Source organism: Onychomys torridus, chromosome 13 (assembly GCF_903995425.1).
Source record: "Onychomys torridus chromosome 13, mOncTor1.1, whole genome shotgun sequence".
NCBI classification, from domain to species: domain Eukaryota; kingdom Metazoa; phylum Chordata; class Mammalia; order Rodentia; family Cricetidae; genus Onychomys; species Onychomys torridus.
The window spans coordinates 50,794,418-50,809,575 of NC_050455.1; the positions used below are offsets into that span (position 1 = coordinate 50,794,418).

Below are 15,158 nucleotides of genomic sequence, written 5' to 3' on the forward strand. Positions count from 1 at the left end.
TGATCTATATGAGAGATCAAATTCTGCACATATCATAAACATATTTGATGGTAGTGATCTAAGACATACTATTAATATATACTATATACAACTATTCATATGTTATACACAGTCAGACAAGGAAGAGAGAATGGGTAGATGGAATTGAGAATGATTACTGATTATACCTTCCCTTTTTTTCCCCGAGACCTCCCACAGACAAGCTCATTGAACTCTGGGACACGTTCTTTTCCTACCATGAAAGTTCTATGTGCTATAGATTTGTAAGAAAAATAAAATTTTGATGTTAAACCTTATTTTTTCCTTTCTCTTTTCCCTTCTTTCACTCTTGCATTGTTCTTTTATCTTCTTCTTCCTCTTGCCTTTTCCCATTATTTCTTTTCCTATGGTTTTTTTCCACTTTCTCCATTTTCTTCACTGTTTTCTCCTCATTCACCTTCCTGCCCTATTTTTTCTCTTCCTCCCGCTCTCAGATCGAGAAAAGGAAACTCAACCACAACTCTAACTCTACTACATTCTGTGTCTTCATGGTCAACAAGCCCTACGCCATCACCTGCTCCGTGGTGGCCTTCTACATCCCGTTTCTCCTCATGGTGCTGGCCTATTACCGCATCTATGTCACTGCTAAGGAGCATGCCCAGCAGATCCAGATGTTACAACGCGCAGGAACCACCCCTGAAAGCAGACCCCAGCCAGCTGACCAGCACAGCACACATCGCATGCGGACAGAGACCAAGGCAGCCAAGACTTTATGCATCATCATGGGCTGCTTCTGTTTCTGCTGGGCTCCCTTCTTTGTCACCAATGTTGTGGACCCTTTCATAGACTACACTGTCCCTGAGCAGGTGTGGACTGCTTTCCTCTGGCTTGGCTATATCAATTCAGGGTTGAACCCTTTTCTCTATGCCTTCTTGAATAAGTCTTTTAGACGTGCCTTCCTCATCATCCTCTGCTGTGATGATGAACGCTACAGAAGACCCTCCATTCTGGGCCAGACTGTCCCATGTTCAACCACAACCATTAATGGATCCACACATGTGCTAAGGTGAGTGCTGGTGGTGGGTATCAGTTTGGTTGGTTTGCATTGCTCAGAAGAGGTTGTGATTTAGTTTTGTTCTAAGGGGTTATTCTTAAAAATGTATATAGTGTTTTCAAAGATTCAAGTCCACTCTGCCATCTAGCCAGGGAATCAATGAGTGGGTTAGGACTCAGGCTCTGTAGCGAGATTCACTTGCATTGGGATCCACAGTCCTTTGACATTGTGGAGATCACTAACAAGTCTGAGCCTTAATTGCACTGTAGATGTAACTGTCTTGTTAAATAAGAAACAGCCAATTGCAGAGTTAAAAGCCAAGAGGTCAGAGCAATAGCTGAGAGCTGAAAACCTTACCCTTCACTGCTGCTCTGTTTTTCCTCTCTGCAAGAGAACTACTTGCTGTGTTTTTCTTTTGTATAGACTTTCTGTTCTGCCTTCTCATTGGTTGTAAACCCAACCACATGACCTCCCCATCACTGCCTGTCTGTACAGACCTCCAGGTTTTCTATGGTTGGTATTGAGATTAAAGGCGTGTGTCGCCATGCTGGCTGTATCCTTGAACACAAAGAGATCCTGCCTAGTTCTGCCTCCCAAGTGCTGGGACTAAAGGCATGCACCACCACCACCACCCAGCTTTTGCTATGGCTTGCTCTGACCCCAAGGCAACTTTATTAATATATTAATAAAATCACATTTCAGTACAAATAAAATATCACTATATTTCCCCTTTTCTATTTTAATAAAAAGAAAAAAAGGAAAAAAGTTATAACTAATGTAAGAAAAACTATATACAAAAGTACAATAACTATATACCATATATACAAACAATAAATACCTAAAAAATATCTTGTCCATTCGTATTTGACAAATTCAGAGAAAATAATTCCATTATTCTATTTTGGTAAGTCCAAAATGTACCTGACTTTCACTTTCTATCCTAACTTATATTACTAACAGAACTGTCTTATAACATTTTTCAAATTTATACACTTAACACCTTTTAGTGAGTTTCTTTTCTGAAATTCTTAACAAGGAAAATTATAACTATAACTAACTGGTCTTCAACTCCCTCAGAAACCCAAGGAAATAATACTACCTAATAAAAAATAAAAACAGGAAGTGCATGCAAGCAGCTTCCAAAAAAATGTGAGTTGACAGAAACAGCCAGCTGCCTGGACAGTCACCTGAGGTTTCTCCACAGTGTTGGGGCATCATCTTCAGCCTATAGGCTTAGCGTATCTGACAGACTCAATTTGTGAACTAGGATGTATACAAGGTCAACAGTTCAACCTCACATTTGGTGAGAGTAGTCCATGTACCAGAAACACCTGAATTCCGTTAGTGTCATGTCATGATTCAGGATTTTAAATTCTGGAAATTGTTGATATTTTTTGAATTCAGCTGTCCATTCTTCTTGGCTGTGTGTGTGTGTGGCTTCATCTTGGCATCCCATTCTTCTCCACATCCCTCTATTAAACGCCAGTCTACTATTGAGAGAGGTGAGCTTAGTTACTCTTCAAGAATAACTGTTTCATCTGCTGTTCCACTGCACATCAGAAGCCATCAGCTCACTGCCTGTTCAGCTGCCTTCGAAGAAAAGGTCACGGTACCTTTTCTGGATTTCAAAGGCCACTCACTTCAGGGATGGTGCCATGTTGTCCCGGCTTCAGAAGATGCCTTTTGTTAAAGCCACAACCTCACTTGTTTTTGGCAAGAATCAGTAGTTCTTTGTTTCATGTCCTGTCTGTCCTGTTTGTCAGCAGTTGATTTGAGGATACTTTGTTGTCCAGTGGCTAACTTTTGCCACAATGAAAGTTAACTCCATATGCAGTTTCTTCAATGCCCATATTTTCTCTGAAGTAGATTGGTACTGCCAGGAGCCGACATGTCTCATAGTCATAGCAAAAAGAAAAATTCCTAAGTTATTCAAACATTTTAAATGCCATATTCTGTAGATCTCTGAAGGGTCTGAAGATGACCTGTCTATCTAAAATATATCTGTTCGATCTTGAAAACACACCTAATATGACTTCAAGTTCAATTGTAATGTCTAACTACTAACTTTCATTTCTGTATATCCTAATAGTTGGTAATAATAATATTCAAGGATCACTAGTTGCATTACATTGTTAAATGAATGGTATAAGTACAATATCTCAAGCAAGATTAGAAATATGTGTATGGCATATTCTAACAATCTCAATCTCTCTCTCTCTCTCTCTCTCTCTCTCTCTCTCTCTCTATGTATATATATATGTATATATAGAGAGATTATATATATATATAGATAGATAGACAGATAATTTGTATACAATATAAAACAATCCAATCCAATGTAAAGTATTTAAAACTAGTAATTGTCTTTTTCTTTTTTCTCTCTCTTTTTTTTAACAAGCACCTTAAATCTAATTTCCTTTGCCTAGCCCTTTTCCTAACCCTTAAGAACAGCTTGTAACCAACCCTCCTAAACAATGAAATCTATCCCAGACCCAAAACCCATTAAAAGACCAAAAAAAAAAAAAAAAACACCCGCCTCACACCACCTCTTTGGGAATGTGGGCGTTGTATTCTTAAAATTGCTTCCTGCTGGGTATGGGCAAAGGTATCCTTATTCTGAAAAGAAAAATTGGGGGTTAATTGTCAAATTCTAGGAAAGGTAGCTATATCCTTTGTTGTCCAGTTTGAGCATAATGCCAAAGTATAGGGTTTATCTCAAGTCCTTATTCAAGTAGTCTTTGAAACTGGAGAATCTTAGATGGTCTTATTAATAAAATCAAACCTGAAGTCAGTTATTGGGGTGAATGCTGGAAGATCCGAGAGACAGAACAAGCCACAATTTCCTCACCTTACCAGTTCCTCAGCTGGTCTTGTTTGCTCAGACTGCAAGCTTCTGAGTCCTCATCCAAAATTAATCTCAGCTGAACTGTGTTGCTCCAAAGCCTAAAAGCTTAACCAGCCAAAATGCTGAACCAGCCAAATGCTTCTAGTTTCTGGTCTTCATGCCTTGTATATCTTTCTACTTTCTGTGGTCACTCCCTGGGATTAAAGGCTGGATTTCTGGGATTAAAAGCGTGAGTCACCAGGTTTGGCTGTTTCTAATGTGGCCTTGAACTCAGAGATCCAGAGGTATTTCTGTCTCTGGAATGCTAGGATTAAAGGCGTGTGCTACCACTGCCTATTCTCATGTTTAATATTGTGGCCGTCTTGTTCTCTGACCCCAGATAAGTTTATTAGCCTGCACAATTTTGGGGAACACAATACTACCACATTGCACTTTTAAAAAATTGGTATTATAACCACTATATGTAAGTCCCAGGGCTTTGGGGAGCATCAAATGAGCTTAATGTGTATAGCAGTCATAGTACAGAGCTTGAGTTCAGAAAGCACTTAGAGAGAGAGCTCTCCACTACTATTCACAGGCAATATTTTAGGGTAGCAGCTAAAACATGGTCCTTTAAGCAGAAAGGACTTGATTTTAATTCCTCCAGTTAAACCATCTTTCTTGCATTTACTTTCATCAACCATAAAAATGTCAATAACACTACTAATATTCTAATAAGGTTTTGTGACAAGAGATAATGTATATTTATAGAGCTCTACACATAGTATGCTCATAGTATTAGTAATTGTATTAATATTCATTAAACTAGTAGTAATCATGTGTTGCCTGACAACCTAAATGAGATGATAAAGCTAAAATAAATTGAATAATAAGTGTGCAACAGTGATGCTATGTAACAAATTATACAGTAGAGTATGGGCTTCTCTATTAGTGATGTAAGTAGAAAGGACACTGATTTGGAACTCAAGGAAGACTCACAGAACAGCAATTTTTAAGAAGTTGAGATAAGGAAGAAAGATCAGTGAAGCCATTCCAGGCAGATACAGCATAGGAAAAAAAAGGAGAAAACAGGAACTTAGGTCACACAGGCTGGTGGAGGTGGGGGGTGACACTGGATTTTAGTGTCATGATGCATTGTTCCACACACAGAGAGCCTTTAGGTGTGAGCTTGAATTGTTCTCAACTGTGAGAAGTTACAGGTGGAGAACCATCATGTGGCAAAGATCATCAATAATATATTGTTCTTTGCTCTGAGATGCATTGGGATTGTTGAAGAATACTTCCTTCTTTGAAGTCAGGCATCTGTCTCCCCTGATGATGGCAGTATGAAGTTGTTCTAGCAGCTGAGCCTTAAGGGGTTTCCATTTGTAGGCTGAGAGGCGAGGAGTGGACTTTAACTGCTATGAACTGTAAGCAATAGTTCTCAGAGGCTGCCCAGAAGCGTGAATTCAGTCTGCAGGCACCAGTGAGGGCAGTCCTGCTGTGGAAGCCCTAACACGGTGCTGGAGATGCAGCTGCTGGAAAAGCCTCAAAGACAATCTGCAAGCCTGGTGTTCTCTTCATTATTACAGAGGGAGTGCCACCGGAAAATTCCAGCTACAGATGGTGTGCAGAACGAGTATGGGGTGCTATGCGCTTCAGGTATTGAAGCTGGCAGTCTAAGTGTAGGCTGTTGGCAACGTGTAACAGTATATGTTTTAAGCAACACATTTGCTAAGTCGGTCATTTCCGAAGTTGGTGGCTTTCTACCTTAGGTACTGTCATAGAAATGATTCAAACACTTCTGGGACAGCTGAAGAGGGTCTATTTTTCTGATACTGTACTGTTTGTCCCTGATCCTTTGGTCACCTGTGTATGGTTGTGAAGCAAAGAGACTGGTGTAGAGGACTATGAATGTACCCTCTGTCCAGTCCTTCCTACACTTCTTCATGGAGTCAGGAAGAGCAGGAGGTTGCTCAGAGTTGAGGGGAAGAGAATAGTATAAAAGTCAGAGTGGACCATGCAGTGGTGGTGCACACCTTTAATCCCAGCACTTGTGAGGCAGAGGCTGAGGTAGGCAGATCTTTATGGGTTTGAGGTCAGTCTGGTCTACAGAGAAAGTTCCAGGATAGCCAAAGCTACACAGAAAAACCCTGTCTTGAAAACCCTCCCCCCCAAAAAAAAGAAAAGAAGAAGAAGAAGAAGAAGAAGAAGAAGAAGAAGAAGAAGAAGAAGAAGAAGAAGAAGAAGAAGAAGAAGAAGAAAGAAGAAAGAGAGAGAGAGAGGGAGAGGGAGAGAGGGAGGGAGGGAGGGAGGGAGGACGGAAGGAAGGAAGGAAGGAAGGAAGGAAGGAAGGAAGGAAGGAAGGAAGGAAGGAAGGAAGGAAAAAAGAAAGTCAGAGTGGTCTATACAGAGAAAACACATTTATTTCTAAACTGCATCTACTGCAGGGAAAGTCTAGCAGGTGCAAGAATCTAACTGTTTGGTTCACTGCTTTATACCAAGGACCCAATGTCTAAGGCACATAGGAATTTAAACTGTTGATGACAGTACTGACCAGAGTCACAAGGAGAGAGAAAGTGGGGTCCCACAGAGCCAAACAGAGACCCAAAGAGCCAGTGACTTCCTTAAAGCCATCGGTCAGATGGAAAAACACAGGTTGCCCAAATCAGAACACTTGGTATCTAAAATCAGTCCTCCTTCAAGTGGGTAGAAGTCACCTGAGGGTCACACACAGTAATATCATCTTCTAACCCCCAAAACCCAGCACGGGGGGTACCACTGTGCTAGATACGGTCCATGCTCCATCAGACATGGGGACCCCTTCCTGGTTTTTATGACTCACTGGTTTTTATGATGCACTGGCCTCCTGTAACCAGAAAGGACATCACTGCATAAATAAAATCAATTCTTCAGATCAAGTGTTTTAACTTAAATGTAATGTCCAAAAATCAACACTGCCTTAAAGATCTCACACATAGAATGTCAGTGAATGAAGACAAATTCAACAAATATGAAACGAAAATCACAAAAAAAAGAAGTCAGTTTTTATTGGCCACCCCATCTCCAACTAACTTTCTTCCAGTATTTTAACACACGTTCTTAAAAACCATATGAAGTCATAACTTTCCCCCATCATTTTATATAAATGGCACTATTATATATGCACTTTTCTGTTTTCTGTATCTTATGTTTTATTCCTTAACAATAATGTATTTGAACATAATTCCACTGGAGAACGTGTAGACAGTGTAGACAGAACTCATTCTTTTTTTTTTTTTTTGTAATTATCATTTATTTTCTCCTCCTAGACCTGTAGGTGCTTCCAGGATTTCACTACACTATTTTAGTGTCCCTGAACATACTTCTTTACATATATATTAGCATTTCTGATAGCACCAAAGCTGAAATATTTTAGTAACATTGTAGCAGGAATCTTAACAGGTCTTATTAATAAAAGCAAACCTGAGGCCAGTTATTGGGGACAATGCTGGAAGATCAGAGACATAGAACAAGCCACAGCTTTCTCACCTCACCAGTTCCCCAGCTGATCCTGTTCCCTCAGACTTCAAGCTTCTGAGTCCTCATCCAGAATGACTCTTAGCTGAACTGTGCTGCTCCAAAGCCTAAAAGCTTAACCAGCCAAATGCTGAACCAGCCAAATGCTTCTCCTTTCTGCTCTGCATGCCTTATATAATCTTACTCTTTCTGCCTCCACTCCCTGGGATTAAAGGCTCACTTTCTTGGATTAAAGGCATGTGTCACCAAGCCTGGCTGTTTCCAGGCTGGGCTTGAACTCACAGAGATCTGCCTGGCTCAGCCTCCCCAGTGCTGGGATTAAAGGCGTGTGCTACCACTGCTTATCCTCATGTTTAATATTGTGGCCATCCTGTTCTCTGACCCCAGATAAGTTTATTTTGGGTAACACACAATATTTTGGGGAACACAATACCACCACATAACATGTTTGCCATAAAATGGAATTCCTACAACACTGTATTATAATTATCATTCTTTTCAATGGATATGAAAAGAGTATCTCACTCACCAACACCAAATATTATCATTTGGTGAATTAAAATCACTTGTTTCATTTGCATTTCCCAGATGATTTATCGTGTTGAACCTTTTTATAAATTAGTGCTTTTTAAAAAATTTACTACTCATTTTAAGATGTAATTAATCTCCCTTTTAAGTATGCACATAGACACATAGAAATACCACTGGACATCATACAGACAGCCCTGTTTTAGTAATCACAAAGTCTAAATTTTAGTCTTGATTTTGCCTCTTAGGAACTAGATAACTTTTCTGAGTCTCTCCTTACTCATGCTAAACAAGAGGAATGTAAATGAAGTTCTCATTGAGTGGCATGGTATCCATTAGCTACATATGATTACTCAAGTAAAAGGTTTATTATTATTATTATTATTATTATTATTATTATTATTATTATATTTGTGTTTTAATTTTACACATCAGCCAAGGGTTCCCCTGTCTTCCCCCCTCCCGCCACCACCCCCACCTTCCCCCCAGCCCCTCCCCTCCATTCCCATCTCCTCCAGGGACAAGACTCCCCTGGGGATTCATTTAAACCTGGTGGATTCAGTACAGGCAGGTCCAGTCTTCTCCTTCCAGACTGAGCAAAGTGTCCCTGTGTAAGCCCAAGGTTTCAAACAGCCAGCTCATGCACTAAGGATAGGTCCAGGTCCCACTGCCTGGGTGCCTCCCAAACAGTTCAAGCTATTCAATTGTCTCACTTATCCAGAGGGCTGATCCAGCTGGGGACTCCACAGCCTTTGGTTCATAATTCATGTGCTTCCATTAGTTTGGCTATTTGTCCCTGTGCTTTTTCCAATCTTGGGCTCAACAATTCACACTCTTACAGTCCCTCCTCTTTCTTGACAATTGGACTCCTGGAGCTCCACCTGGGGCCTGGCCGAGGATCTCTGCATCCACTTCCATCATTTATTGGATAAGAGTTCCAGCACGACTATTAGGGTGTTTGGCCATCTGATCACCAGACTAGGTCAGATCAGGCTTTCTCTCGACCATTGCCAGCAGTCTACAGAGGATGTATCATTGTGGATTTCTGGGGACCTTTCCAGCACTCTGCCTATTCCTGTTCTCATGTGGTCTTCATTTGTCATGGTCTGTTATTCCTTGTTCTCCCTTTCTGTTCTTGATACAGCTGGGATCTCCTGCTCCCCTAAGCTTTCTTTCCCTCAAACCTTGCCCTTCATTACTCCCACTGTTGTCCAGGTTGTTCATGTAGATCTCATCCATTTCTCTGTCATTGGGTGATCCCTGTGTCTTTCCTAGGGTCCCATTTTCTAGGAAGCCTCTCTGGAGTTGTGCAGCAGTCTAGTCATCTTTGTTTTACATCTAGTATCCTCCTATGAGTGAGTACATACCATGTTTGTCCTTCTGAGTCTGGGTTACCTCACTCAGGATGATTTTTTCTAGATCCATCCATTTGCCTGCAAACCTCATGATGTCATTGTTTTTCTCTGCTGAGTAGTACTCCATTGTGTATATGTACCATATTTTCTTTATCCATTCTTCAGTTGAAGGGCATCTAGGTTGTTTCCAGGTTCTGACTATTACAAATAAAGCTGATATGAACATAGCTGAGCAAATGCCCTTGTGGTATGATTGAGCATTCCTTGGGTATATGCCCAAGAGTGTTATAGCTGGGTCTTGGGGGAGATGGATTCCCAATTTTCTAAGGAAGCGCCATATTGATTTCCAAAGTGGCTATACAAGCTTGCATTCCCACCAGCAGTGGAGGAGAGTTCCCCTTGCTCCACATCCTCTCCAGCATAAGCTGTCTTCTGTGCTTTTGATCTTAGCCATTCTGACAGATGTAAGGTGGTATCTCAGAGTCATTTTGATTTGCATTTCCCGGATAACTTAGGGATGCTGAGCAATTCCTTAAACGTCTTTCAGCCATTTGAACTTCCTCTGTGGAGAATTCTCTGTTTATTTCTATAGCCCATTTCTTAATTGGACTGTTGGGCATTTTGATGTCTAATTTCTTGAGTTCTTTATATATTCTAGATATCAGCCCTCTGTCAGATGTGGGGTTGGTGAAGACCTTTTCCCATTCTGTAGGCTGTCGCTTTGTCTTGTTGACCGTGCCCTTTGCTCTACAAAAGCTTCTCAGTTTCAACAGGTCCCATTGATTGATTGTTTCTCTCAGTGTCTGTGCTACTGGTGTAATATTTAGAAGTGATCTCCGGTGCCAATGCGTTCAAGAGTACTTCCTACTTTCTCTACTATCAGGTTCAGAGTAGCTGGATTTATGTTGAGGTCTTTGATCCACTTGGATTTAAGTTTTGTGCACGGAGACAGATATGGATCTATTTGCAGCTTTCTACACATTGACATCCTGTTATGCCAGCACCATTTGTTGAAGATGCTTTCTTTTTTCCATTGTACATTTTTGGCTTCTTTGTCAAAAATTATATGTTCATAGGTGTGCAGGTTAATGTCAGAGTCTTCAATTAGATTCCATTGGTCCACATGTTGGTTTTTATGCCAGTACCAAGCTGTTTTTATTACAGTAGCTCTGTAGTAGAGCTTGAGGTTGGGGATCGTGATGCCTCCAGAGGTTGTTTTATTGTACAGGATTCTTTTGGCTATCCTGGGTTTTTTGTTTTTTCATATGAAGTTGAGTATTATTCTTTCCAGGTCTGTGAAGAATTGTGTTGGTAATTTGATGGGGATTGCATTGAATCTGCAGATTGCTTTTGGTAAGATCGCCATTTTTATAATGTTAATCCTGCCTATCCATGAGCATGGAAGATCTTTCCATTTTCTGACATCTTCTTCAATTGCTTTTTTTTTAATATTTTTTTTTTTTTTTTGGTTTTTCCAGACAAGATTTCCCTGTGTAGCTTTGCGCCTTTCCTGGAACTCACTTGGTAGCCCAGGCTGGCCTCGAACTCACAGAGATCCACCTGCCTCTTCCTCCCGAGTGCTGGGATTACAGGTGTGCGTCACCACCGCCTGGCTTCTTCAATTTCTTTTTTCAGGGACTTAAAGTTCTTGTCATATAGGTCCTTCACATGCTTAGTTAGAGTAACCCCAAGGTATTCTATATCATTTGTGGCTATTGTAAAGGGTGATATATCTCTGATTTCCTTCTCAGCCTGTTTGTCTATTGTATGTAGGAGGGCTACTGATTTTTTTGAGTTGATCTTGTATCCTGCTATGTTACTGAAGGTTTTTATTAGCTGTAGCAGTTCCTTGGTTGAATTTTTGGGGTCACTCATGTATACTATCATGTCATCTGCAAATAGGGAAAGCTTGACTTCTTCCTTTCCAATTTGTATCCCTTTAATCACCTTAAGTTGTCTTATAGCTCTGGCTAGAACTTCAAGTACTATATTGAATAAGTATGGGGACAGCCTTGCCTTGTTCCTGATTTTAGTGGTATTGCTTTGAGTTTCTCTCCATTTAATTTGATGTTAGCTATTGGCTTGCTGTAGATTGCCCTTATTATGTTTAGGTATGTTCCCTGTATTCCTGATCGCTCCAAGACCTTTATCATGAAGGGGTGTTGGATTTTGTCAAATGCCTTTTCTGCATCTAGTGAGATGATCATGTGGTTTTTTTCTTTGAATTTGTTTATATGGTACATTACATTGATGGACTTTCGTATGTTGAACCACCCTTGCATCCCTGGGATGAAGCCTACTTAATCATGGTGGATAATTGTTTTGATGTGTTCTTGGAGTCTGTTTGCCAGTATTTTATTGAGTATTTTTCCATCAATGTTCATGAGGGAGATCGGTCTGTAGTTCTCTTTCTTTGTTGCATCTTTGTTTGGTTTAGGAATCAGGATAATTGTAGCCTCATAGAAGGGGTTTGGTAATATACCTTCTGCTTCTATTGTGTGGAACAATTTAAAGAGTATTGGTATTAAGTCTTCTTTGAAGATCTGGTGGAATTCTGCATTGAAACCATCTGGTCCTGGGCTTTTTTTGGTTGGGAGACTTTTAATGACTGATTCTATTTCCTTAGGGGTTATTGGATTATTTAAATGGTTAATGTGGTCTTGATTTAACTTAGGTATGTGGTACCTATCCAGAAAATTATCCATGTCTTTTAGATTTTCCAGTTTTGTGAAGTAGAGGTTTTTGAAGTATGACCTGATGATTCTCTGGATTTCCTCATTGTCTGTTGTTATGTCCCCCTTTTCATTTCTGATTTTGGATGCTCTCTCTGTGTCTTTTGGTTAGTTTGGATAAGGGCTTGTCTATCTTGTTGATCTTCTCAAAGAACCAACTCTTTGTGTCATTAATCCTTTGTATTGTTCTCTTTATTTCTATTTTGTTGATTTCAGCTCTCAATTTGATAATTTCCTGGCGTCTGTTCCCCCTGGGAGACTTTGCTTCTTCCTGTTCAAGGGCTTTCAGGTGTGCTGTCAAGTCACTAGCGTGAGATTTCTCCAGCTTCTTTATGTGGGCATTTAGTGCTATGAATTTCCCTCTTAGCACTGCTTTCATAGTGTCCCATAAGTTGGGTATGTGGTGTATTCATTTTCATTGATCTCTAGAAAGTCTTTTATTTCTTTCTTTATTTCTTCATTAACCCATTGGTGATTCAGTTGAGCAGTATTCAGTTTCCATGAGATTGTAGGATTTCTGTAGTTTTTTCTGTTGTTGAAATCTAACTTTAAACCATGGTAGTCCGATAGAACACAGGAGGTTATTCCAATTGTTTTGTATCTGTTGAGATTTGCTTTGTGGCCAAGTATGTGGTTGATTTTAGAGAAGGTTCCATGGGGTGCTGAGAAGAAGGTGTATTCTTTTTTGTTCGGGTGAAATGTTCTGTAGATATCAATTAAGTCCATTTGAGCCATAACATCAGTTAAGACCATTATGTCTCTGTTAAGTTTCAATTTGGCCGATCTGTCCAGAGGTGAAAGTGGGGTGTTGAAGTCTCCCACTATTAATGTGTGGGGTTTTATATGTGATTTAAGCTTTAGTAATGTTTCTTTTACATATTTGGGTGCCCTTGTGTTTGGGGCATAAATGTTCAGAATTGAGGCTTCATCTTGGTGGATCTTTCCTGCATTGAGTATGTGATGTCCTTCATCATCTCTTTTGATTGATTTTAGTTTGAAGTCTATTTTGCTGGATATTTGGATGGCTATTCCAGCTTGCTTCTTAATACCATTTGATTGGAAAGTCTTTTCCTAGCCTTTTATTCTTAGGAGGTGTCTGTCTTTGAATTTGAGGTGTGTTTCTTATATGCAGCAGAAAGATGGGTCCTGTTTTCGTATCCATTCTGTTAGTCTGTGTCTTTTTATAGGTGAATTAAGTCCATTGATATTAAGGGATATTAATGACCAGTGATTGTTCGTTCCTATTATTATTTTTATTTTTTTGGTGGTAATGTGTGTGTACTTCTCTTCTTTGGGGTTTACTGCTGTGGTGTTATCGATTACCTGTGTTTTCATGGGTGTATCTGCCTTCCTTAGGTTGGGATTTTCCTTCTAGTGCTTTCTGTAGGGCTGGGTTTGTGGATAAGTATTGTTTAAATCTGGTTTTGTCTTGGAAGGTCTTGTTCACTCCATCTATGATGATTGAAATTTTTTCTGGGTATATTAGTCTAGGCTGGCATCCATGGTCTCTCAGTGTCTGCATTATATCTGTCCAGGTCCTTCTGGCTTTCAAAGTCTCCACTGAGAAATCGGGTGTTATTCTGATGGGTTTGCCTTTATAAGTCACTTGGCCTTTTTCCTTTGCTGCCCTTAATATTCTCTCTTTATTCTGTATGTTTAGTTGTTTAATTATTATTTGGTGAGGGGACTTTGGGGGGGGGTCTAGTCTGTTTGGTGTTCTATAGGCTTCTTGTATCTTCATAGGCATTTCTTTCTTTAAGTTGGGAAAGTTTTCTTCTATGATCTTGTTAAAGATATTTTCTGTGCCTATGAGTTGGTATTCTTCCCCTTCCTCTATCCCTATTATTTTAGGTTTGGTCTTTTCATGGTGTCCCAAATTTCTTGGACATTTTGGGTCATGACTTTGTTGGTTTTAGTGTTTTCTTTGACTGATGAATCTATTTCTTCTAACGTATCTTCAACACCAGAGATCCTCTCTTCCATTCTGTTGGTTATACTTGCCTCTGAAGTTCCTGTTTGTTTACTCAGATTTTCTATTTCCAGCATTCCTTCTGCTAGTGTCTTCTTCATTTTTTCTATTTCCCTCTTCATGTCTGGTACTGTTTCCCTTGCTTTTTCATGATTTTCTTTCAAGGACTTATTGTTTTCTTCTGCTTTAATTGTCCTTTCCTCTAGTTTTTTATAGTGTTCTTCCCATTTTTTGTTTGTCTGTTCCTCTACTTTATTTTTGATTTCTTCTATATAAGGCTCTAGCCTCTTCATGGTGTTACTTATAAGGTTGTTTTCTTCTTCTTCTTCCATTCCGTGATGTTCAGGTATAGCTGTTGGAGAAGGGCTAGATTCTGGTGATGTTGTATTGCTCTTTATTTTGTTGTATGTACTTCTGCCTTGACGTCTGCCCATCTCCTCTTGGGTTCGTTCTTGGTCTTATCAGTGTACTTGGTCCAGACAGAGCTGACAGATTTAGGGAGCCTCTCTCTGGTCCAGATGGAAGCTCTGGGCCAGATGGGAGCTCTGGTCCATTCCAGATGAGAGTGCTGGCTGGATAGGAGCTGGGGTCTGGACTCTGAACCTCAGGAAGTCCCTGGAGTCTCCTTATCTTGTCCAGATGGGAGCGCCTCTTTTCCAGATGGGAGTTCCGATACAGGATGGAAGCTCTGGTCCAGATGGGAGTTCCAGGGCAGGATGGGAGCTGGGGGCTGGTCTCTGAGTCTCAGGAAGTGGCTGGGGTCTTGGGCAAATGGGTTAGGGGAAGGGTGTGGAGACTGAAGGGTCTGCCTGCAGTCTTGGAAAAGGGGAGCCTTCCCGCAGGGCCTGACGAATGGCCGGAAACTGGGGCCAAGTTGGGCAGGTCCTCCCGGGATGGCTGGTGCACAGGGGTGGGACCCAGAGGTGGTTGCCTCTCTGACTACAACCCCAGGCACTCACCTCTGGTCCAGATGGGAGTTCCGGGACAGGATGGAAGCTGAGGGCTGGTTTCTAAGTCTCAGGAAGTGGCTGAGGTCTCCAGCAGATGGGTGTGGGGGCAGGGCATGGAGGTTGTAGGGTTCATCAGAGGGTCTTGGAGAGGGGGAACATTCCCGGTGGGGGTGGGGGGTCCTGCCCTATGGCTAGAACCTGGGGCCCAATTGGGCAGGTCTTCCCCGGAGTGGCTGGTGCCCTGGGCT

The 15,158-nt window shown here is 40.8% G+C and overlaps 1 protein-coding gene across 3 annotated transcripts in view; it reads left to right on the forward strand.

Moving 5' to 3' along the window:
* Htr4 (5-hydroxytryptamine receptor 4) overlaps positions 1–15,158 on the forward strand; it is a 204,423-nt gene that overhangs the window by 126,377 nt on the left and 62,888 nt on the right. For all 3 annotated transcript variants that reach the window (XM_036204236.1, XM_036204233.1, XM_036204234.1), the window contains exon 6: positions 474–1,045. In XM_036204236.1, coding sequence (XP_036060129.1) covers positions 474–1,045 — 572 coding nt within the window. The remainder of the gene's footprint in view (positions 1–473; positions 1,046–15,158) is intronic.